General features: G+C 51.3%; 1 protein-coding gene across 1 annotated transcript; it reads right to left on the bottom strand.

Annotated features, from left to right (window-relative positions):
* LOC149326417 (uncharacterized) lies at positions 1 to 19,414 on the bottom strand. Its single transcript, XM_089564571.1, has 3 exons — positions 19,402 to 19,414; positions 16,674 to 17,378; positions 1 to 128 (listed from the first exon to the last, which is right to left on the bottom strand). Exons 1-3 carry the CDS (start codon positions 19,412 to 19,414, stop codon positions 1 to 3), a joined length of 846 nt encoding a protein of 281 aa, XP_089420697.1.
* Between the last annotated feature and the right edge of the window lie 5,136 nt (positions 19,415 to 24,550).

The raw sequence follows: 24,550 nt of genomic DNA, 5'->3' as shown, positions 1-24,550 counted from the left end.
CTAACCATCACCAGCCACGTCGTCAGCACCGTCAGCCACGTAGTCAGCACCACCAGCCACGTCACCAGCACCTTCAGCCACATCGACAACGCTTTCAGCCATATCACCAGCACCACAAGCCACATCACCTACATCATCCACCAGTTCTGTGGAGTGCTGCATACTATGTTTCATGGAGCACCTAAATTTGTTGCTACTATAGGTTTTTTGTTGATGTTGTTGAGACGCAAGGTAGCAGATCCCACCGCTGCCACCAGTTGTTGCGGCTCGAGGTAGCGTGGCCAGTTGTTGCACCAAGGGGGCTCGTCCGGGATGAAGGAAACTGTCTGAACTTCAGATGGTTAGAGATTTCAAAAACAAGCAAATTTAATGGCAAGAAACTGAGACACTTATTTACAAAAATTTACAAAAAGAAGAGCAAGGAATCAAAAGTTAAGAGTTCATAGCGTCGAGCGTCTGGATGAGCCTGATACCCAAGGCTCAGAGCCACTGGATGAACCTATTACCGAAGGTCCAGAGCGTTCGTGCCCACTTTGGTCGCAGGTTATATAGCCCAAGACTCCGCCCCTGCACCAGGCGACATTCCATCGCGACACAAAAGATCGGCACCAGCACCACCATCGAAGACCTGTTGAGCCTCCTCACTAGGCGGTAACTCATCGATCAACAAAAGATCGGCACCACACGTCACTGCCAACTGAGACACCTGCTTAGAGCCCGCACATGGGAACTGGCGAGTCCACATTCCTAAGTCCGCAGTCCGCATTCCTATAGCATTGTGTCGTGTTGACGTCACAGCCGCAGCTGCGCAGGCTTCCTGATTCGTTCCGGGGTTTTTTTTTTTTTCAAGACCAGGGACAACCTTTCTTCTCCTGTCGTGGGTTGCTTCTCGAAGGGGAGGTCGTTTTCGCCGAGCCGAGTGTGGGAAGAGCCTCATTGGCCACTTCCCAGAAAGTCACCCTTTTCTGTGAGGTCATCGTGGGGTCAAGTTGAAGTCAAACGACCCGTCAAAATTGCCGCTACGTTGAATCTCCCTTTGTTTCATCTCGGGTCTCAAGATGGGTCGTAACAGCTACCTCCCCCGCCAGACGAGTCTCGGCGAGTAGCAGTCATCGCTGCTACACGAAGAGACGACTTGCAGAAGCATGCCAGAAGTATGCCAGAAGCCCTCTGCCGCTCGCAACGTGGTCTTCTATTACGCCGGCCAAATTCTTTGAGGCGTCTCTGAAACTTCAACCACATGCGCAAGCAAGCACTCAACTTCCCTCCGAGCAAACCAGTTCCAAAAGAGGGTGCTATAATCCGGTTAGTATAGCCATTGTGAATAGCTCACACTGAAAACTCCCAGGACCCACGCAAGCTGAGAAAAACCGAACCTGCTACTGTACACCCTCACTTTCAAAAACGCACGAATAAAACTATTAGTAGCAATTTTGGTTCATGGAGAGCATTCCGGACTGCTTAAAAAGAGCAGCTAAGAAGTCCGCGTCCCTTCCTGCATGTACAAAAAAAAGTAAATAGCTCCAAAAGCTGCATAACTGAGTGAAAATCCTGTAGTCCACTAACACCACTCAGCTTTACCACTAAAAATGGGAACTCGTTTGCCTTCACCCCTTGTCTCAATCCCCAATTCCTCACACAACAGCAACAGGTCCGACTCCTGCAGTCTCTGTAGGTCCATGATAGTTCTGAGTCTGAGCTATTTCCAAAACAACTATGCAAAAATACCAAACCTGTAAGATTTAAGCACAGGTGTCTACCAGTTCTAAATTTTAACCCTCTTTTAGAACCTGGTCCACATCAAAGGAAAAGCCAAGCACTCACCCACACACGTGATCATGTCCAAGACAGCTGCACTCTCGCTGGCCGACCGTTGTTGTCGCTTGTGGCTTCAGATTCTCATCGCTGATCCACAGTTGTTGGGTCTTCGTATCCCACCAGTCTCTTCGGATCCCAAGGCTTCGGATCCCACGGCTTCGGATCCCACTGCTTCGGATCCCACGGCTTCGGATCCCACCGCTGTTCACCAGTTGTTGCGGCTCGAGGTAGCGTGGCCAGTTGTTGCACCAAGGGGGCTCGTCCGGGATGAAGGAAACTGTCTGAACTTCAGATGGTTAGAGATTTCAAAAACAAGCAAATTTAATGGCAAGAAACTGAGACACTTATTTACAAAAATTTACAAAAAGAAGAGCAAGGAATCAAAAGTTAAGAGTTCATAGCGTCGAGCGTCTGGATGAGCCTGATACCCAAGGCTCAGAGCCACTGGATGAACCTATTACCGAAGGTCCAGAGCGTTCGTGCCCACTTTGGTCGCAGGTTATATAGCCCAAGACTCCGCCCCTGCACCAGGCGACATTCCATCGCGACACAAAAGATCGGCACCAGCACCACCATCGAAGACCTGTTGAGCCTCCTCACTAGGCGGTAACTCATCGATCAACAAAAGATCGGCACCACACGTCACTGCCAACTGAGACACCTGCTTAGAGCCCGCACATGGGAACTGGCGAGTCCACATTCCTAAGTCCGCAGTCCGCATTCCTATAGCATTGTGTCGTGTTGACGTCACAGCCGCAGCTGCGCAGGCTTCCTGATTCGTTCCGGGGTTTTTTTTTTTTTCAAGACCAGGGACAACCTTTCTTCTCCTGTCGTGGGTTGCTTCTCGAAGGGGAGGTCGTTTTCGCCGAGCCGAGTGTGGGAAGAGCCTCATTGGCCACTTCCCAGAAAGTCACCCTTTTCTGTGAGGTCATCGTGGGGTCAAGTTGAAGTCAAACGACCCGTCAAAATTGCCGCTACGTTGAATCTCCCTTTGTTTCATCTCGGGTCTCAAGATGGGTCGTAACAATGTGTACAGTGAAAACACAATTTCAACATTTTTTTTCCATGCGTGTGTCATGGCGAGTGCCCCATGACATGGTGCTTTGCTGCATCTGTAAGCCTAAAGAATGTTTTTTTCCTAGTAATTTTTTTCTCACAAACGAAATCTGTGATTACTTCTCGTTCTATGTCACCATCAACTGGATGTGATCCTGAACACAGTGCTGAAGAGATGATGAAGAAATTGTAGTACATGGTGTACTATTTCAAAATAGTGGGGGTTGATGGTGTGCAAGCTTTAAAGCAGCTGAGGTTCTTCACGTACGTTGATGTAGCACAGCACACGGTCATGTCTTCATTGGCCTCCATAAAAATGTGGCCACTGTGGTCGCAACTTGATTCTTCTACCTTCTGATGCTCAGCAGCCAAACCCCACAGCCATTGAGCTGGAACAACAGTGGCTACTTCCAAGCTGTAACCTCCACGTGTGGAATGTGCAGTGATGTGTGCTGTTGTGGTGTTATGAATAGGCTATGCGCATGCTGTGTTTCTGTGCCATGTGCATCATTATTTCAGTTGCCATTGAAGAATGGACAATGCACGATATGTGCATTAGTTCTGTGCTCCTTATGTGAACAAAGGGGCTCTACTAAGTGCAGTGTGGGCGCATATGCAACACGCCAAAAGAAGAACCAGCACTTTTGGCACCTTTCAGCACCTTCAGTCTCCAGATTCATTGTTGCGGTGTCGTGGTGAAGTTATTTCTTCTCGGTCGGGGCGAAACCCACTGGTGAGCACTGTATTGATGCTATTTTGGCATTGGCAGTTCTGTGAGTAATGAGGTGTGCGGTCCCACGTTGTAATGCTTATTTCTTTTAACTGCCTCAATTGTACAAACATTTTGTAAGACAGGCCTTCGACTCCCGAGCCCTCGGCAGCTGGCTTAAAGGGCAACTGCAGCACTTTTTTGAGAATTTCGCGATATTCAAGGATTCAAATCTATGTAGGCTGTAGGTAAAGCAAGCCAAGTGTTTTTGCACTAGCATTTAAAATAGTGACGTAATCGACGATTGAATTTTGCGCTTGTCCTCAGTACACAGGAGTAGTGCAGAAAACCTCAGCGTGACGTCACGGAAGGTATTTATTTATTTATTATTTATTTCAAGTTACCCTCTTGGCCCAGAGGGCATTACAGAGGGGAAGTGATATAGTGGAAAAAAAACAGTGCAACATACGTAACAAACAGTTCCAAAGAATGTAACAGAGACGAAAAAATTAACAGAGACTAATGTTATGGCACAGTATTTTGGGAAAGCGGGATAAATAATAAAAAAAGACGACATATACAAAAAGACAGGCAAACTGAATACAGGCGTGAACAGGGGATTATCCTCGGGGCTCGGGGGGTAACAATCTAAAAACTAAACAGAAAGCACTGACATTGTATGAGAAACATAGCTAATGAGTGCAACACTCGTTAATGTTGGTCGCTAAAAATGGAGAAGAAAGTAGATAACAATATGAAACTACATAAAACACACAACAATATAACTGAAAACTTTCAAAGTAAATGAGTTAGAACAAAAAAAAACTTCTGTGCTTTGTAATGTAAGCATAAGTTTTTCTTGAAAACGTCGACACTGTTTGTAAGCACTAACGCGGCAGGCAGACAATTCCACTCTGTTGCTGTTTTAGGAATGAATGAATACTGATACGATGTAGAGCTGAAGTGGGGGCTACCTACTTTGCACGGATTATCGCTGCGCGACGATACATATGTAGGTGATCTGATCAGTGCATTTTTTTAGAATTGTATTGGTGCGGTAAATTTTGAAGAAAAGGCAAAAACGGGAAATTTTCCTGCGCAGCGACAAGGGTGCTAATGATAAAGTTTCCTTCGATCATGACTGTTACTCTTGATAAACGACCATAGTCACCTAGAATAAAACGTGCGGAGCGATTTTGGACTGCTTCAAGGGCATTGGTTAATCCGTCAATTAATGATTTCAATTTACCGCTGTCCCCAGCCACACCCTGCCCTGATGCGTTAGATGCTGCCAAACAACTCTCAGAAGGGTTCACCTTCGGTGGTGTTGGTTTTGTTGCTTCAAAGTAGGCGTTTGTGCGTTGGAAATGTACCGATACCTTCGATGACGTCATCATGCGCCCCCCACTTGGCGCAGTGCGCTGCAGAGAAGCTTGGAGGCCGTCCGGTTTTTAATCGGCGATTACTTCACTATTTCAAGTGCTAGCCCAAAAAGAGTTCGCATGCTTTACCTGCACGTTTCACACATTCGACCCTCTTAAGCTCGTTGATTTCTAAAACATATGCAGCTGCCCTTTAAGGGAAAAGACGACGAAGACAACGGTGCCGATGCTCGTGCGTGCGCTGGACTGATCACTGCTTCTCGTCTGAGCCGAGACTGTACCGCTAGCCATTCGCGACGCAGCGCCTTCGAAGACTTCCTAAACCACACTTGGTGGAGGTGCTGTCCGCTCTCACCCTCGAGATACGCCACGATGCCCAGGCTACCAGGCTCTACCACGGTGCCCGACACACCGGCCCAACCTGCCCAGCCTGTTGCCACTGCTGTCATGTGTTCCGGCGCCGTCCGTCAATGCGACCCTACAATCTTCAGCGGCACGGATGACACGGATGTGGAGGATTGGTTGGCCTCGTATGAACGCGTGAGTGCGCATAACAAGTGGGACGACAGCGTCAAGCTCACCAATGTTATATTTTGTCTAAGCGACGTTGGCAATCTGTGGTTCCGCAACCACGAAGCGGACATCTCCAGCTGGGCGGATCTTAAAACGAGCCTCACGGAGGTCTATGACCGCCCCGATTTGCGTAAGCTTCGTGCCGAGCAACGCTTGCGCAGCCAGGCACAACAAAACGGTGAAAACTTTGCCAGTTACGTAGAAGATGTCGTCACCTTTGCAAGCGCATCAACGCTTCCATGAGTGGGGCCGACAAGATAAGAAATATTATCAAAGGCATTGATGATGACGCCTTGCAGATGCTCGTCGCCAAAAATCCCCAATCTGTGTCCGATGTCATCAGCCACTGCCAGAGCTTCGATGAGCTGCGGAAGCAGCGCCTTTCCTCCCGGCGCGCCGGCTTTCAAAACGCAACAATATCCAGCTTGGCTCTTTCCGGGGTCGGTGCTCTGGACCGCCCGTCACTCCTCCAGCACATTCAGCAGTTTTTCCGTGAGGATGTCGCCCGCCAGCTGTGCTTGACTAGCTGCCCACCTACGCCTGCGCCGCCGGTCACGCACAACCTCCAGCGTGTCATACAGGAGCAGGTCGCCGAGGTACTGCCCTCTCCACCTCCACCTCCTCAGCAGTCAGTGATCGCAGCTGCTTTAACGCACGCGGATGCTGTGGCGCGACCGCGGCCTTCGCCTGTTGCTTCTGTCTACAGGCCTCCCCACTACCTGTTAGAACCCCAGCGACCTGCACCTCCCACTTATCGTCCGGTTGCTCGCCCACGATCGCAGCCGCAGCCTCTCAACCCCTGGCGCACGCAAGACAATCGTCCTATTTGCTACGCCTGCAGAGTCGCTGGCCACGTGGCCCATTTGTGCCGCAGTCGCGACCATCGTTTAGTACATTTATAGGCGTGAGCCGACCTACGATCTTCCGCCGTCCTCCTTGCCTGTGTCACATGAGCCGCATCTGGATCCCTCTTCTCCTAGTTACCGTTTCCGCTCCCACCGCTCGCCGTCTCCTGGGGCCGAATCCACGAAAGAGTTCGCTTTGGAACGCGTTCGCTTTGCCGTGACGTCATTTTGACGTTGACATCGGCGGGAGAACGGTGGGAGGAACACTGCGGGAGGACAAAGGGGCAGGCAACAGCCAATCGGCTTTGTCGGGCGGTCCCATCTCGGTTGCTTGTATTTTTAAGGGGCCATATTCTAACTTCCTTGCGTTTTTAACCTCTAAATGAATGCGTTTGGCTACAATACTGCAAATTTATTACTCAGAGCCTATAAAATAAGCATAGATTTTATTTTGAGACGGTTTCAATGCTTCTTGATTGGTTTGTTTTCTTTTGCGTTCCCGAGAGGGCGCTCTCAATTGTGTTGTTTTATTTTGTGTTCGCGAGAGGGACGATAGGCGTTTTGAACTTGCGCGGGAGACTTTTCACGTGTCAGCACTTGTCAGCTTGACATTTTCACTAGTCGTCATGTCAACGCACAAAGGTCGCCTGGGCCCGCACATCTCGATGCGCCAGCGTGAAGTGCTCGTTGAGTTCATGGAGGAACATACCTACATGGTGAAGCCTTCGTGTGAGCTCGACGCACCCGACGACGCCGGGGAAGAGACCACGCTCCAAAAACTCTGCCTTGGCGCGGGACTTCTCCTCGGGAGTCGAAGGAAACGACACCCAGTTTTTCTCCGTGCCGACACGCACGATTGCCTGAGCGGCGGCCAAAATCGTCCGGCTCACAGACGACTGCGGGAGCAGTATAGTTGCCTCGCTGCCGACTGCCGCCTGGAAGCCCCCGGTAGCGAAGAACCGTAGGGCGCAGAGTACTTTGCGCTCTGTTGTGAGCGCACTTTTCCTCGTTGGTCCGAGGTGGGGTTTGAGCTCTTCTCATAGCTGGCGTACAAGTAGCTTCGTCATGCACGCGCGACCGCCGGGGCCGCCGATCACATTCGCTGAGCACCGCGAACAACAGCGGGGCGGCGGGAGGTACCGGCACGTCTCTCCTCGCGCTGAAGCGAACGCCACTTTCAGAGTTCCGCACACAGCGACCGAACGCGTTCTCTTTCACTTGATTGACATGTCTCGTGACGTAAACAAAATCCGTGTTCCCGCCTCCCTGAAGTGACGTCACCGCCAGCGGTGACGACACGCGACCAATGGAGCGAGGTGGCAAGAGAGAAAGCGAACGCGTTCCAAAGCGAACTCTTCCGTGGATTCGGCCCCAGGGGCGCGATTACGAGTTTTTGTTTCAATTTTGAGGCTCTGACGTCAAAATGACGACACCGCGAATTGTTGACTGCGGAATCAACCAATTAGCAGCGAGGTTGTGGTGTCTAATAGTAGGGTTCCACCCAGGAAGCATTTAGTTGCGCAATAAGGGACCGTATGCTAAAGTTTTTCTGTAAACGCGCCGTTAATAATTTGAAGAATGTTTTATTTCGCTAACAAACTATGTTTCTGTTGTGTCCCCTTATTGCTTTTGTGTGTGTGCGCCCCCGCACCCTCCTCCTAACGACCACTCGCATCCTCCTCCTAACGACCACTCGCATCCTCCTCCTAACGACCACTTGCCCCTCGTCGCACGCTGTCGCCAGATGCCCCCCCATGGTGCGCCCCCGCATCCTCCTCCTGTTTTGGGAAGCCACTCCCTCCCGTGGACGCTTCTCCGCTCCCTCCTTTCTTCGGGCGGCCAGTTCGGCTCCTGCCTCGGTCGACGCTGGTCGCACCCTCATCGGCTTTAAATAAACGAAGTCTTAAAGTACCGTGTGCGTCTTCGCTGCATTCAACACAGCGACCGGACACGACAGTGGCGACGAGAAAGTGGATTCGACCCGCGCTACGCAACGCTATTGACAAGCCATGGCTACGCGAGGGTTTCCCAATCAGATACCAGAATTCAACGGCTCATCGTGGTCATCGTGGGTTGGACGCCTTCAGTTCTACTTTGAAGCTAACAACATCACAGACCCAGCCTTGAAGAGGGCCAACCTGCTGACGCTGTGCGGGGAGCAGACCTACGATACTGTCTGCGCCCTTACTCAGCCAAGCACACCAGCGGCAGTGTCTTACGACGACATCGTAAAAGCGCTGCAAAAGCACTACGACCCAAGGCCATCCGAGGTCTACAGCCGGGCTCGCTTCCAACGACGAGATCAACTGGAAGGAGAAACAGTGAGCGCCTACGTAGCAGCGCTCAAGAAGCTCGCTGCCGACTGCAATTTTGGAACGCTGTCGACAACAGCTACCGGGCAGGAAATGGACGCAGCTTCTTCTGCTAACACCACCATGCTTCCCTTGGACGTGATGTTACGCGACAGATTTGTGTGCGGACTGAGTGACGAGTCACTGCAGCAGCGCCTGTTCGCTGAGAAGGACCTCACATTCAGCAAAGCTTACGACATCGCCGTTCGAGCGGAGAGCGCCGGTCACCAGCAGAGAGGGATTCGCCGGAACACCGAGCCGGTACACCAGACAAGCAACCAGGTGCGCAAGCCTTCTGTTGTTGTAAAATCGGTCAAAAAGGCACAACGCTGCTGGCGGTGTGACGACCAACACAACCCCCAGGGATGTCGATTCCAGTCAGCCACGTGTAATTTTTGCCACAAGCGAGGGCATATCGAAAGAGCATGCATTACGAAACGGAGACTTGCCAAGATAAAGTCACCTTCCCAGCCTAATCACAGCGTCAACGCCTCAGAGAATACGCCGCTATCTGATCTCCATGGAACAACATCAGCAACACCATCTGTGTTGTACGACCTGAACACCATGAATCTCGGCACGCGACCGAAGATTTTTACAGAAGTAAGCGTACATCACCAGCTGATTAAGTTCGAGGTGGACTCCGGCGCAGCCTGTACTCTGATCAGTGAGGACACGTTCCGAACGTCATGGCCATCTGACGCACCAGCCCTGCAACAAGACGACACGCACCTGCGAACGTGGTCAGGACAGAATCTGCCACTATTGGGCTCTGCCAACGTGCAGGTTAACTACAACGGCCAGACCCATACGCTACCTCTGCTGCTGATACATATGGATCGCAACCAACTAGCCCGACAGATGGTGTTACCTCTGCTTGTTGTGAAGGGCACAGGATCAAGCCTTCTAGGGAGAAATTGGTTTTCTCCACTAGGCGTGATGATATGCGGCATACACCAGACGCCGAGCCAGAACATGGTTGAGCAACTGCAAGAGAAATACGAAAGAGTATTCTCGGAAGAGATTCCAGGAAACGAAGGGCCCCCGGTCACACTGGAGTTGTTGGACAACGCGCAACCCAAATTTCTGAAGGCCAGGCCGGTGCCGTTTGCTCTCCGAGATTCAGTTGAAAAAGAGTTGGACAAACTGGAGCAGCAAGGTGTCATCGAGCCGACGCAGCATTCAGAATGGGCCACACCACTTGTCGTAGTTCGCAAGAAGAACGGAACCATACGCCTCTGCGGAGACTACCGGAGCACCGTCAATCTTGCGACTAAAGCGTCCTCTTACCCGCTACCGACACCTGAAGAAGTATTCAGTGTACTACGTGGCGCAAGAGTCTTCAGCACATTGGACCTCACCCAGGCGTATCAGCAGCTGAAGGTGAGCGAGTCAACTGCTGAATTATTGGCAATTAACACACTGAAAGGCTTGTACAAAGTCAAGCGACTGCCTTTTGGCGTAGCTGCAGCCCCGGCCATATTTCAAAAATTCATGGAGACAGTGCTTCAGGGCATCCCAGGAGTTTGTGTCTACCTTGACGATGTCATCATCAGTGGCACTTCCACTGAAGAGCATGCAGTGCGCCTAGAGCTCGTTCTCGAAAGGCTAGCAAACGCTAATTTGTGCATAAGCAAATCGAAGTGCTGTTTTGCGGTGCCAGAGGTGCAATTTCTGGGACACCGAATTGATGCGGAAGGCATTCACCCTACCGAGGACAAAGTGCGAGCGATCACAGAAGCACGAGCTCCAACAAACAAGCAGGAGCTACAGGCTTTTCTCGGACTCTTGACGTTCTACGACCGGTTCTTGGAACAAAGAGCTACCATGGCCAACGACTTATACCAACTCCTTCGGAAAGATGTGACATGGACATGGTCGCCACGCCATCAGCAGTCATTCGATGCCCTGAAAGACCTGATTCGAAGATGTACAGTCCTCCGCCACTACGACGAAAGGAAGCCTCTGCTTTTGGCTTGCGACGCATCACCGTACGGAGTCGGCGCGGTTCTATCGCAAACTGACGAGCAAGGAAGGGAAGCTCCCATCGCCTTCGCCTCACGTACGTTGTCGCAAGCAGAACGCAACTACGCGCAACTTGACAAAGAAGGGCTAGCCATCGTCTACGCGGCGACACATTTTCACCAGTACATTGCCGGCCGGAAGGTGACCTTTATAACCGATCACCGACCGCTATTGGGCATTCTGGGACCACAAAGGCCTATGCCACCAACTTTGTCTCCGCGAATGACACGTTGGTGCATCAAACTCTCAGCGTACGACTACGCTCTGGTCTACCGCAATGGGAGTAAACATCAAAACGCCGATGCGCTAAGCCGTCTGCCACTAGACGCAACTGTTGACGAACCATTTCCACCAGGAGACGTTCTGATGTTCGAAGCACTGCCAGAACCTCCGCTTACAGCAGGCACAGTTGCAGCATCTACGCAGAAGTGCGCAGCTCTCCGGCTAGTTTACACAGCTGTTCAACAAGGCAACGTGCATAAACTCAAAGGGGACAACTTCGACGCTTACCGCAGGCGAGCTACAGAGTTGAGCACCCATCGCGGCTGCATCATATTTGGGTCCCGAGTTGTGATGCCGAGAGAACTACGCGCACAAGCTATGTCTCTCATCCACGCCGGACATCGGGGCATCGTTGCAATGAAAAAGTGTGCCAGAAGCTACATGTGGTGGCCTGGCATTGACAACGACATCGAAACAGTGGTGCGAGAATGCAAGCCTTGCCAGAGCAGCCGGAGCGCCCCGCCGAAAGCTCCTGTCCCAGAATGGGGAAAGCCAGACACACCATGGCACACACTGCACATTGATTTTGCAGGACCAATTGAGGGCTGCACTTTCCTTGTGGTCGTAGATGCCTACACAAAGTGGCTTGAGATAAGGCAAATGGGACAGACGACTTCGGCAGCAGTCATTGACAACCTCCGATCACTATTTGTAACGTTCGGCCTGCCGCGCAAGGTAGTGTCGGACAACGGAACACCGTTTGTGTCTGCGGAGATCCTCAAGTTTTATCGCGACAACGGGATCTCATCAGTTACATCGGCCCCCTACCACCCAGCGACAAACGGACAAGCCGAGCGCTACGTAGCCGAGCTAAAACGCGCCCTTGAAAGAGATCAGACAGGCTCGCTGCAGCGCCGCCTTGCGCGCTTTCTCTTCAAGCAGCACACGACGGTTCAGAGCACAACAGGCGAGACCCCCTCGAAAATGATGTTCGAGCGTGAAATGCGAACCCAGCTCACAGCCATCCTCCCCGAGCCAAAGGCAGAGACGTTCCGGGAAGAAAAAGCAATTCCGCGCTGCGGCACGCTTAATGAGGGGCAGCGCGTCCTCGCCCGACAGTTTCTGAAAAAGCCACGCTGGGAGGAAGCTACAATTGTCAGACGCATAGGCCTGCGCTCTTGGCTCGTCAACATACATGGCACAGTAGCACGCCGACATCTCAACCAGCTGCGTAGATTTACGACGCCGTCTGAGAGCTGTCCGCCAGCGGAGAGAACACGTGCACCATCTTCCCACATAGCCTGGCACCTCTTCCCGGAAGAAGAGACTTCGCCCAGGACAGACCTAGGAGACACAGCGAACAACAGCCAGCCTACAAGTGTTTCTCCCCCGAGCGCACAAAGCCAGCGCGCCTCCACGCGTGAGCGCCGACCCCCTGCACGATACCAGGCAACTTTCTAAGGGGGAAGGAAGTGTTGTGTCCCCTTATTGCTTTTGTGTGTGTGCGCCCCCGCACCCTCCTCCTAACGACCACTCGCATCCTCCTCCTAACGACCACTCGCATCCTCCTCCTAACGACCACTTGCCCCTCGTCGCACGCTGTCGCCAGATGCCCCCCCATGGTGCGCCCCCGCATCCTCCTCCTGTTTTGGGAAGCCACTCCCTCCCGTGGACGCTTCTCCGCTCCCTCCTTTCTTCGGGCGGCCAGTTCGGCTCCTGCCTCGGTCGACGCTGGTCGCACCCTCATCGGCTTTAAATAAACGAAGTCTTAAAGTACCGTGTGCGTCTTCGCTGCATTCAACACAGCGACCGGACACGACAGTTTCAAACTCAACGACATGAAGCAAAAGAAGAAGCGTCCTCAATTTTACAAGTAAATTTGCTCTTCAGTCACTTTTGCTGCCGCGAGGGTGCGCTGACGCTGGAAAAGCGTCGGTAGCGGCGGCTAGGCGGCGTGAGCTGCCGCCTGATTCAACCCATTCAGCCTTATCCCTCCACGCACATATTCAGCCATCGTAAACATGGCAGCCAGAAAAAAAATCAGCTGATTCGACGGCTGTCCTCTTTTTTTACACATTACGCAGAATCAAAGTACTGCGCAGACGTCTTAAGTGCGCGGAAAAATCTGTTTAAAGGCAGTGATTGCTACGAGTCTGCCGAGATCAATTTGAAAGGAGCGCTTGGCTCGAAAACCGGCGAAGGCAGCTTCAAGGCAAGTTCACACTGGCGAGTTGCAATCGTCGCGCTAGTATTCTAGGCGACCGATTTCGGTCAATTAGTTACGGTTTGCGAAGCACATGTAAAGCGGGGAGGGAGCGTAATAAATCGATTTAAGCCTGTCGCGCGACCTCCGCGACTCGCCAGTGTGAACTCACCTTGCTGCTATCGATGGCAAATGTGCTCCAAGGGCGATGCGTGATTATATTTATTTTTGTTCAGAAAATACCCGGCGACCATGAATAATCACACTGCAGCAACTGCCGACATACGGAAGCAGACCGGTGCAGCTGATGGGAGCTTGCAATCTCACTGCGGGAATTAAGAGCCGGCACGCCCGGTCACTGCGGCAACAATCACTCTTCCGCCTCGTAACCAACTCATGCCGCCCGCTTCGGGTTAAGCACTTGATATTCGTGTTTGTGGTGCCGTTCCGTTCGGATGATGCTCGGATGACGCCGCCGGGGATACTGCGGTGGCGAAAGTTTATGCGAAGGAAGTCCACCTTCGCCGCCGCCTTGTCTTGAGGGGTCTCGCCGGAAAGCGCGCACCTTCTGCGACTTAACTTTGACAGTGGTCTCCGCAACTCACCGCAAACACTTGCACAGTCGGTTGGGCTACGCCGACGTTTACTTCATTTCCTACGGTGTCTTGAAACCCACCGGCGGCGAAGGCGCGCACAGGCACTTGCCGCTCCACTGACCGCGCACTCACCCGCACACCTCCAAGTTCAACGCCGAGTTCGTCGCACTGCCATTATGCTCCTTCCTATGTCAAAACGTCGAAACAACTCGTCCGGCACGTCAAAACCGTCTTCATGCACCCTCTTACACCGCTGCTCGCGCGGCCACCGGCCATGTAAACAACCGCCATTTTCTGTCTCGAGCGGTTTGAGACCACTCGTTCCAGTCTCAAAAAATCGTCTCAATCGGCTCGCATAATTAGGCAAGCAACGTCACCACTTCTGGCGCACTTCTGACGTCGGCCGGTGACGCAAAAAACCAATATGGCCGCTGGTCACGACCGACCAATAGGAACGGGGCAAATGAGACACTTTTTGAGACACTTTCCGATTGAGACGATTTTGAGCAACTCGTAATCGCGCCCCAGGCCAACGTACCCGTTCTCCGATGCTCCGCCGCCCACCCACCCCGCAACCAGAAAACTAACGGCCGCAGTTACGAAGGCAAGAACTGCGCCGCCAGCGACTCGCTCAATACCTGTTTTCGTGCCCGCCAACGTTACACCGTGTTCGTTGACGAAGTCGCCGTCGAAGCACTTGTTGACACTGGCCCAGCCGTTTCCGTTCGAAGTCGCACCCTCTGCCGCAGACTCAAAAAGTGACGATGCCTCTTCCTGCCGTTTCTCTCCGCACCGCCAGCGCTCAGGACATTCGACCATTAGCCGCCTGTACCGCCACTCTGCTTATCGAGAACGTCCCGTACACAATAGAGTTCATCGTCCTTGCCCGCTTATCTCACGACGTCATCCTTGGTTGGGAGTTCTTTTCCACATATCACGCTGTTACTGAATGCGCCCGTGCTCAGCTTGAGTTATCGCCCTTCAGTGACGCTCCCTTGGACGTACCCGACGCTGTTGCCGCTACTGTGGTTGTAGCAACGGAGTGATCCGTTCGGCGTTTTAATCACTCGCCACCACACACATTCTTTTTCTACAACACAACAACCACCATTTATTTGCATGGATGAGAAAAGGCGGCCCATTCCATCATTGACCACGGCAAGTCCACCACCCAGCACACACTCCTAACACACACACTCCTCGCCTGACCCGCACTCCCTGACAACCCGTCTCTGTCCCCCACCGCGACCGTCCCGACCCTTTCCCAGAAAGGGCATAAAATCCCCTCCGAGGTCGTCGTGCGGGGAGGTTCGGCGCGTTCGGCCGGCGCCCGCTGGTCTCAAGGTAAGGGGGTAATGCCCTGTGCGACTACCACCGTCCGCTCTAACACTCCCCCCCAGAATGCGTGGAGCGCATTCTACAATTCTGTCAACTGCCGCCAAAACGAACCAAGCATCTCAGGGGTCGAAGCGGGCGGCTCCCCATCCGCCGTCGGCAGAGTCGTTAGCCCTCTCCCAAGGAGAAAGCTTGATGGGGCTAAGGGGTCGCCCTCTCCGACCTTGTTGTACCCATAAGTCAATGGCCGAGAATTTACAACGGCTTCATCTTCGCAAAGGATGGTGGCTAAGTTTTCAGCTTCTAGGCATTTCTTTCCGATCACTTTTCTTAATGCCGTCTTCACTGAACACATCATCATTTCATAGAGACAACGCCACCATGGCACCCGGTCAACAATAAAGCGCCCCTCAACTTCTGCACATGCAAAATGGTCCACGACATTTGGGTGGCGCAGCGTATTCCACAGTTCGGTCAGTTCGTTTGCTGCTCGCTTGAAGGACTGCGCGCTTGGTAACGGTCCCATCGGAGCACTTTGCGGTGGAGCACTGAACCGTTGACAAGTGACACAAGCACGCACCACCATTTTCACGAAATCTCTGCCGAGGGGGACCCAACACCTCTCGTGTAGTTGCACGAGTGTGTCCCTTGCTCCAGCGTGCAGCATTTTTCGGTGTGCGTCGATTGGCAGGAGAGAGGAATGCCGATGGTCTTTCTGCAGGACGATGGGGCTCTTTCCGTAGGTTATCTAACCTTCGTCCTACGTCGTTCTCGCTTGGGTTTTCTGCCGGTGTGTCGTTTTCCTCTAATGTGGCTCGCATAACGATCGCCTGGGCGCTACTCAGTACTGGGGAAGACGAACTGCTCTTTCCGTGCACCGCCCACCCGAACATCGTCTCCAACGCGGTCAGGCTGCCTTTTAGACGACGAATTCGGCCTGTCACCGCTCCCCAGTAATGGTCCGATCCCATAACAATATTAATTGAGCGGTGTTTTAGCTCGTTCAGGTCATCGCCTAAACTGCAGCCAAGGTGGTCTAATTCTTCCATGATACTTTCGTCTGGGCTTGGGAGATCCTGTTGACAGATAGTCGGTGTTTCGAGAGCGTCGATCTTGTACCTTCTGTTATTTTTCCGGCTTCGTAAAGTAAGCTGAACCCTTCGAAAGGTGCGTTCTTGTTTACCGCCTCCAAACACGCCGACTGTTAGTATTTCGGTACCGAGCAGCTTGCAGTTGAGCTCCTTTGATAGCTGTCCGGTGATAAAGGAGCGCTGGCTACCAGTGTCAAACATAATTCTGGCCAGTTTCCTCTTCTTCTGGCTCTCGGCCCATGCTGTCACTGTTTGGAGCAGAACCGCTGGTGTCGCGCCACACTGCGTTGCTTGTAGGCTGACTGCACTAGAGCTTTCGTTTACGCCCTTCTGAGTCTCATGCGATTGAGCGTCTCGCCGGTCAGGAATGAAGTTCGGGTCACACATCGTTGAGGCATGCCTGCCGCGACACTTGCTGCAAGATAGCATGCTTTCGCACATTCTTGCCGAATGTTTAGGCCTCGTACATCGGAAACATCGGCCGTGCTCCCGTAGCATGCATTTCTTCTCCGACAGCTCCCTTGCGGTGGTGCAATCCTCCGTTGCATGCTGTTTTGACTTGCACAGGAAGCATTCCACGTCCTTCATTGTGCCATGCAAAGCTGCCGCCGACGAGTGTCGAGGCTTGCCAGAATAAGCTGCACTCTTCAGTTCATGCGCCGGATTACGGGACATGGGCTTACCAGTTGTGTCGTTGTGTTGCTCCCTGCCCGCCCTTTCTCGGCACTCAACTTCGATCCGAAGGAATTCCAGAAGTGCGCGCAGCTCTTTTTTATGCACAGACTCTGTTCCTGTCTCGGAGCTGGTGTCGGTGGTTGAGGCGCTGCCGTTGTTGGAGCCCTCTGCGTCCTTCGAGGCCATCATCGTGTTGTACAGCAGGCTCAGGTCGGTCGGACGCGCCCGGAGCACAAGAGGGTAGAGCATTGCGCAGTAAGATTCTTCGCCCACACCCAACGCCTTAAGGCCGCGCATGTGAGCCTGAAGGCTGTCATACCAGCGCCGCAGAGTGTGGGCACTGCCTGTCGATGACACCTGTGCGGCAGCCAGGAGGCCCTCCATATGGTCCTGGATGAGGATGGCCTGATTAGCGAATCGCTGCTTTAGGATGTCAATGGCGTGGTTGTAGCACTCTGCCGTCAGCTGCAACTCCTCGATGGCAGATGTTTTGTCTCCTATCAGTGCAGATCGCAAATACTGGAATTACTCTGCTGGTGATAGGTCCGAATTCTTGTGGATCGATGTTTGAAATAGCTCCCAAAATGGCTGCCAATTCCTTCTTTCGCCGTTAAATTTCAGGAGTTCCAATTTGGGGAGTCTTGTCTTCGCAGTCGTTCCTGTCGTTGGGATTCGATCTTAGTTTGATTTAGTGCTGCCCACGTTCGTTCCTTCTGTGCGTTTCGCTGCAGACTTCAGCTTGGTTACGAAAGTCACGATCTTGTCGCCGTATTCGATTATGGTTTCAAACTCTGCGTCGGCTTCCTGTTCGGTGATCAAAGGCTCGATCGCGGCGTCTACATCGTTAAGTTGACGTTGAGTCAATTGCAGACGTTCGATAATTACCTCCAGATCCTCGGGGTTCGGTGCGGTAGACTTCAGCAATGCTTCTGCCTCACCAACCAGACGCGTTGCTTGAGTTCGCAGGGCCTTCCTCTTTCTCTTCGAGATCTCCATGTCTGTCGAGGAGTCGATCTTGGTGATCCGTTGATGTTGCAGAATCGTTCTCCCGGGCTTCGGCACCAGAAATTAGTGTAGCAACGGAGTGATCCGTTCGGCGTTTTAATCACTCGCCACCACACAAATTCTTTTTCTACAACACAACAACGATCATTTATTTACATGGATGAGAAAAGGCGGCACACTCCATCATCGACCACGGCAAGTCCACAACACAGCACACACTCCTAACACACACACTCTCACGACTCGCACTCCCTGACAACCCGCCTCTGTCTCCACCGCGACCGTCCCGACCCTTTCCCAGAAAGGGCATATAATCCCCTCCGAGGTCGTCGTGCGGGGAGGTTCGGCGCGTTCGGCCGGCGCCCGCTGGTCTCAAGGTAAGGGGGTAATGCCCTGTGCGGCTACCACCGTTCGCTCTAACAGTGGTCGCCTCAGACGACACTGACGTTCCGCCTTTTTCTTCATTGCTGGTGCCTCTTTCTTGTGCTGCTCTCTCCGACGCAAATGTCACATATACGCCCTCTTTACGATGCGCTGACCAGCAATCTGTTTTGCGGCCTCATGCCGAGCTGACAATTATTCATGGCTGAAGCGCTTTTGTGTGTCCAACCCGTTCTCCTGCCCTACCACTGTGCTCCGTGGCCAATTGCTTGGTAGTGTTGCCGTGATCGATCCTGCCTCAGCATACCCCCTCGTCGATAGCACGGCCGGCCTTCACGTCAGCGCAAATACGCCTGTTCCCATCGCCAATCCATCTCCTCTCGATGTTTTTCACCGTTCCGTCAACGTCGCCCTGACGCCTACCTAACGGGCCCAACTTGTCGCCGTCCTGCACCGTTTGGCAGATTCGTTTCACTACCAGCAAACTTCATTAGGCCGCGCAACCACCGTTGCCCGCTGTACTGACACTGGCACACATTCCCCTTTGCGCCAGCGTCCGTACCGTGTTGCGGCCGCTGAGCGCCGAATCATTGACGAACAGGTGACCGACATGCTCAAGCGCCACTTGATACAGCCGTCTTAAAGCGCGTGGGCATCGCCGGTGGTCCTTGTTAAGAAAAAAGACGGTTCCATCAGGTTCTGCGTTGACTACTGTCGTCAGAAAAAGATTGCACGCAAGAACGTTTACCCTCTCCCTCGTATCGACGACGCCCTCGACTGCCTGCAGGGCGCTGAGTTCTTCTCTTCCTTGGACTTGCACTCTGGTTACTGGGAGGTGCCGATGGCAGAGGCCGATCGCCCAAAAACTACATTCGTCACACCCGACGGGCTCTATGAATTTAATGTCATGCCCTTCGGTCTCTGCAATGCCCCCGCCACATTCGAGCGCATGATGGACAACCTAGCCCGCGGGATTAAGTGGCACATATGCCTTTGTTACCTAGATGACGTTGTGATCTTTTCGCCGGATTTTTCGTCTCACCACCAGTGCCTTGAGACTGTTCCTCGCTGCCTGGCCAACTCTGGCGTCCAACTAAATTTAAAAAAGTGCCGCTTCGGAGCTCGGAAGCTCACCATTCTCGGACATGTCGTGTTCAAGAATGGCGTTCTCCCGGACCCGGCAAAGTTGCGAGCTGTAGCAGAATTTCCGAAACCCACTTCTGTAAAAGACCTCCGCAGCTTCGTCGGCCTCTCCTCCTAGCAACTTAGCCAGCGACCCTCTGACCAAGCTCCTTTCAGGCCACTACCATGCAGCTTGGTCGCCAGCCTGTGATGAAGCCTTTACGACACTCCGTAGCCTCCTCACCACTCCGCCAATTATGCGTCATTTCAACCCTCGTTCTCCGACGGCACTCCACACCGATGCCAGCGGCGTCGGCCTCGGGGCAGTCCTCACGCAGCCCAAGCCTGGCTTTGACGAATACGTTGTCGCTTACGCCAGCTAGACACTAACAAAAGCAGAAACCATCTACTCTGTCACCGAAAAGGAGTGTTTAGCCATCGTATGGGTGACCGTCAAACTATGCCCTTACGTGTACGCACGCCCTTCTGCCGCTTTCACCGATCGCCACGCCCTCTGCTGGTTGTCCTCTTTGAAAGATCCTTCTGGTCGACTGGCGCGCTGGGCTCTACAGGAAATGCCTTACAGAGGCATTGCAAACAGGAACAGAGAGGAATGTGTGCTTGCCTCAGCACCAGTGTTACTACCTGAATTGCATTTGTCAATGCAAATTTGTGTTTTCCATGACGTTGTGTTCGGCTCTTGTGTTCCCTTAAGACCTCAGAAACATAACTTTCCTCTGTAGAAAATCATAAATTTCATGACCTAGGAACAAACAAGCCGCAATATTCTACAGAAAACGTCAGAATTCGTTTCAGTTGCCCTCATGTAATACTGAGAACTATTAGTTTCATTTTTTCCCCACCTATTCACGGTAGGCAAACAAACCTTTACCTTTACCATTAGGCTTATAAGCTGGTAAGAGAGGCCATGTTTTCAGTGAGCTTGCGACTCGGTGCGCAAGTGCAAGGAAGGTGGCTGTGCACATACAAAAAGTTTATACCCATAGTACCTGTTGGTCAGAAAGAGAAGACGCTGGCAGAATTGAGTGCAGCAAAGAAAGCAATGAACAGCAAACGGGGCCAGCACTGGGTGGCTGGAAACAGTAGTGACTGACTGCTGCTGGTGCTTTGTGGGGAGCTGCTTGCATTAAAGTGTCGGAGGTTTGCCCTCATTGTTTTGGTACATGCGTCTGAAGCAATGCCTTTTTTGTTCAATTAATTTAAATATCTCCTCAACCCTCAAGCTCCCATCATTATATTCATCCAGATGAGGTAAAAGTCATTTGTCTGACGTGTTCGTACAGATGTCGGTAACAGCATCACCCAAAAAGAAAATGCGGGGCTGTTTACACAAATGTGCGACAAATGATTAAGTGGACGTTTTTTGTGCATTCACAGGAAACTAGGGGTGTTAACCATAACATTGAATGCATAAGGTGTAATGTAACACTAGTCGTGTTCATAGGTTGTATGAATGAATCGCGCAGAGTGCATTATGCTCATAGAAAGAAAACTGTAATGCAATACGTTGCACTTACTGCAAGCAATGTTTACTGTGACGGAACCATGAAAAGGCATTGTGCCAAGACTGACTTTACTGGTACCTCTTTTTCTTCTATTGCAGTTCTTGGCAGTTATCCTGCAATGGGCTCAGCATACACAAATTGTCTGCAGTATTCCAAGTCCAGGGCCACAGGAACTATAAGGAGGCTGCAGGCGAAGGTGAAGAGCTGCCGCAAGACCATCGCAAGGTTGCGCGAACAACAACACAGCTTGCCACCAACTATTTAGAGGGCACTAGGTGTCATCCGGCCATTTGTCACAGACGAAGTTTACACTTCTCACTGCACACGTGCGTTCAAAGCCAAGGGGCAAAGGCAAACAATTTCCTTTGTGGCAAAAGAAGTTTGCGTTCCACCTAAACTTTCGTGGACCACGGGCGTATAGATTTTTAGCACCCATTTTTACCTTGCCAACCCAGCGTTCGCTGAGACGATGCTTGGCTAACGTCAACATGAAACCAGGTGTGATTCCTGGGGTCATTGAGTCGCTTTCAGCGACAGGTCAGACTTGGGATAAAAGAGATCAAGCATGCACTTTGATCTTCGATGAAATAGTACTGAAAAAAAAACTTGTGCTACGATTCCCGTCAGTATGTTATTCATGTCTTTGTGGATAATGGTAATGTGCGGACATCGACAATTGCAGACAGAGCTTTGGTTGTTCTGGTGGGTGGAATCTCCAAGAGGTGGGTTCAGCCAATAGCATTTACAATTGGACACACTTCAACACCAGCACCTATTATGCGTAAATTGCTCACGTCCCTTATTGATAAACTTAAAGAAATAGCCAAACTGATAGTGAAAGCAGTTGTTTGCGACCAAGGGGCATCAAACATCAGCTTGTGTTATCATCTGGGCGTGCCTGTTGAGAGGCCTTCCTTTCAAAGAAGGGGTGAGCGGATATATTTTATTTTTGACGTACCCCATCTCATTAAAACTACTCGTAATAATGTGCAAGCTCACAAGTTGCTAATTGGGGAAGAGGTTGTGGATTGGGCTTACATTGAGCGCCTGTACAATTCGTCCCACGAGTTGCGCTTGCGTTTAGCCCCAAAGCCGACCGAGCGGCACATTTTTCAAAAACCGTTTTCTAATATGAAAGTAAGCAGAGCAGCACAAGTACTGAGTGCTTCAGTGAGTGTGGGCATTATGGCTTTAATATATGCAGAGGAGCTGCGCGCAGCAGCAATGGCTACAGCGCAGTTTCGCGAAAGAATGGATAAGCTGTTTGATGCACTGAACAGCTCAACTCCTAAAAAACCGCGCAAAGGTATCGCCATGCAGTTAAAAGGGGTGATGACGAACTTGTTCACTTCCTTCAAGATCGACTTCACTGGATTAAAACGTGGAAGTTTGCTGTCAAGCGTCAGCCACAAACAATCATAGGCTGGCAGATAACTATCCAGGCTGTTGTGCTTCTTTGGAGTGATCTTTCTCAAAATCATAATTTTTTGTACCTCCTCACCCGTCGGCTGCAGCAGGATTCGCTGGAGAATATATATCTTTGGGCACATTAGGCAGAAGCAAGGCTGCAACATGAATCCGAATGTTTTCCAGTTTATCTCTGGTTTAAAGCATATTTGCATTCAGGAACTGTTTAAACTTTCTGAACAAGGTAATGCTGAGGATGATAGATGTGAACTTCTACTGGAATGTTCAGCATTCTCGGTTAGCAGGGCATCTGTGGTTGATAATGTTGGGCAGGATCCTGCTGACGACTTTCCGTCCTTGCAAGATGTTTCAGAGCTAGCCGCGGATAAGCACTCTCATGTTATTGACGATTCTGTTGTCTGTTACGTGGCAGGCTTCTTGGTGAAATATTTTCTTGGTAAATATGCAAAGAATTGCATTTGCCCTCAGTTGTTTAAAGATAAGGACAATACATTGAGTGGTTCTCATCAATATTTTACGATGCTGAAAGCATATCATGTACCAGTGTTTGGAAATTTAACTGTACCATCGCAAAGGGCATTCACATTTGTGCAAGCACTTGAGACCCACTTTCTTGCTTTGGTTGAGGATACTGCACATCTAGAAAGGGTTTGTGATGCTTTGCTGCGACATCTACAATGGATTGGGGATTTTCATTTTTGTTCACTTGAGTGCCGGCAGAAGTTTGTGAAAATGTATTGTAGAATTAGTATACGCTGGCATGTGAGATTTGTGACCAGAAATTTAGACGAAGTTCACTTTCAGTCATCAGTTTCTGGTGTACTACTTGATAACTTTAAAGGTTAATGTTGCGTTGAAGCATACAGTTAACTTGAAACCAATGTGCCTCAACATAATCTTTCAGAGAAGTACACAGGATGGAAGGTCAGCCCACAGGACTTGTAGGGTGGGGACGACTGGATTTAAGTGCACAAGCAATGTGCAAGTCTCTGCAGGATTGCTCTAGGTTCCGCCTAATTTATCGAGTGCATTCAATGTGTTCTATTATGTTTTGACACATTAGCGCTTTTTGTAGTGGCCCTCGTTGCTCTGCAGGTTGAAGAAATGAGCATATGGTTGTCGTTTCACAACTCCTACTGCTTCCAACTTTGTATTGAGTAGCAGTGCAAGTAGATTAAAATATTGGGGGAGGGGGGTGGGTGTGGTGGGTGGCGGTCCCCCTGGAGGTGCAGCAGCACCTCTAGGAGAGGGAGGGGGGTTCGATTTGTCAAGCTGCTATTCACTGCCAACAAGGGACCAGAGTGTGAAATGTGAACTGTACGCTCATCCACTTTAAAGGGACTATGCAATAAATTAATTGAGATTACGTACAGATAGGCAATCCATCACTCGTCACCCCAGTGCAAGAATTTTTGAGCTAGCATCAATAACAACGAAGTTATAGACGATTAAAAATCACGCTCCTCCTCTCCCCCCTCAACTCGTACGCGCGGGGCACCGTAAAAAAAATAAAGAAAACAGCTCCGTGACTTGGCTCCGCCCATGAATACGTCATTCGCTGACGTTCGGTTTACGACTTCCGGTTGTCGCACTCCCGAGGAGCAGCGTACGTCGGCAGCGTCTCTCCGGTCTCTGCGCTTTCTTGGCTCCCGAACTCGCGACAGAAAGAGGCGCCAGAGGTGAATTGAAAACATATGCGTGAAGGCAAAGTCCTGGCTCGCGCTTGCCCGAGGGGGTCGCGCGGCGGCTCGAGCTGACGAATTTCACCGCTACCGGAAGTGTGCCCGTGACGTCGTAGCTGCCGCGGCTCGAGCGAATGACAGCGTGTGGTGGCCTGCCGACGTTACGGGACTAGTGACGTCTGTTTTCCCGATTTTGGTTTCAAAGTGGCTCCCTACGAAGATACAAAACGGCCGCGAATTTTAAAAAACGCGATCTTTAAAAATTCATAATAAATTGCCGGCTCAGTTCCGAAGACTCCTACTTGGTGTCAATGCTTCTGAGCATCACTTCTAACATTTACAAGCGGCTTTTAATTTTTTGCATGATCACTTTAACCGTAGGCCAGAACTTGAGAGTAAAGCAGTAATGCCCGCACGATAGCTGTATTTTATCGATTCGGTATACACTAGATATGCAAAATTTCAAGAAATTTTGAATGGCATGAAAAAAACCATTTTTTTCAGGGTTTTTTCATGAAAAATTGG

Source organism: Amblyomma mixtum, chromosome 10 (genome assembly GCF_055824585.1).
Source record: "Amblyomma mixtum isolate Tamu chromosome 10, ASM5582458v1, whole genome shotgun sequence".
NCBI classification, from domain to species: domain Eukaryota; kingdom Metazoa; phylum Arthropoda; class Arachnida; order Ixodida; family Ixodidae; genus Amblyomma; species Amblyomma mixtum.
Note: the sequence above shows the minus strand (reverse complement) of the source record. Positions and strands in the feature narration are given on the sequence as shown.

Coding starts and splice junctions, on each gene's coding strand:
- LOC149326417 (XM_089564571.1), bottom strand. Junction 129..16,673: donor GCACGGCCGATGTTTCCGAT/GTACGAGGCCTA, acceptor TGGATGATGTAG/GTGATGTGGCTTGTGGTGCT.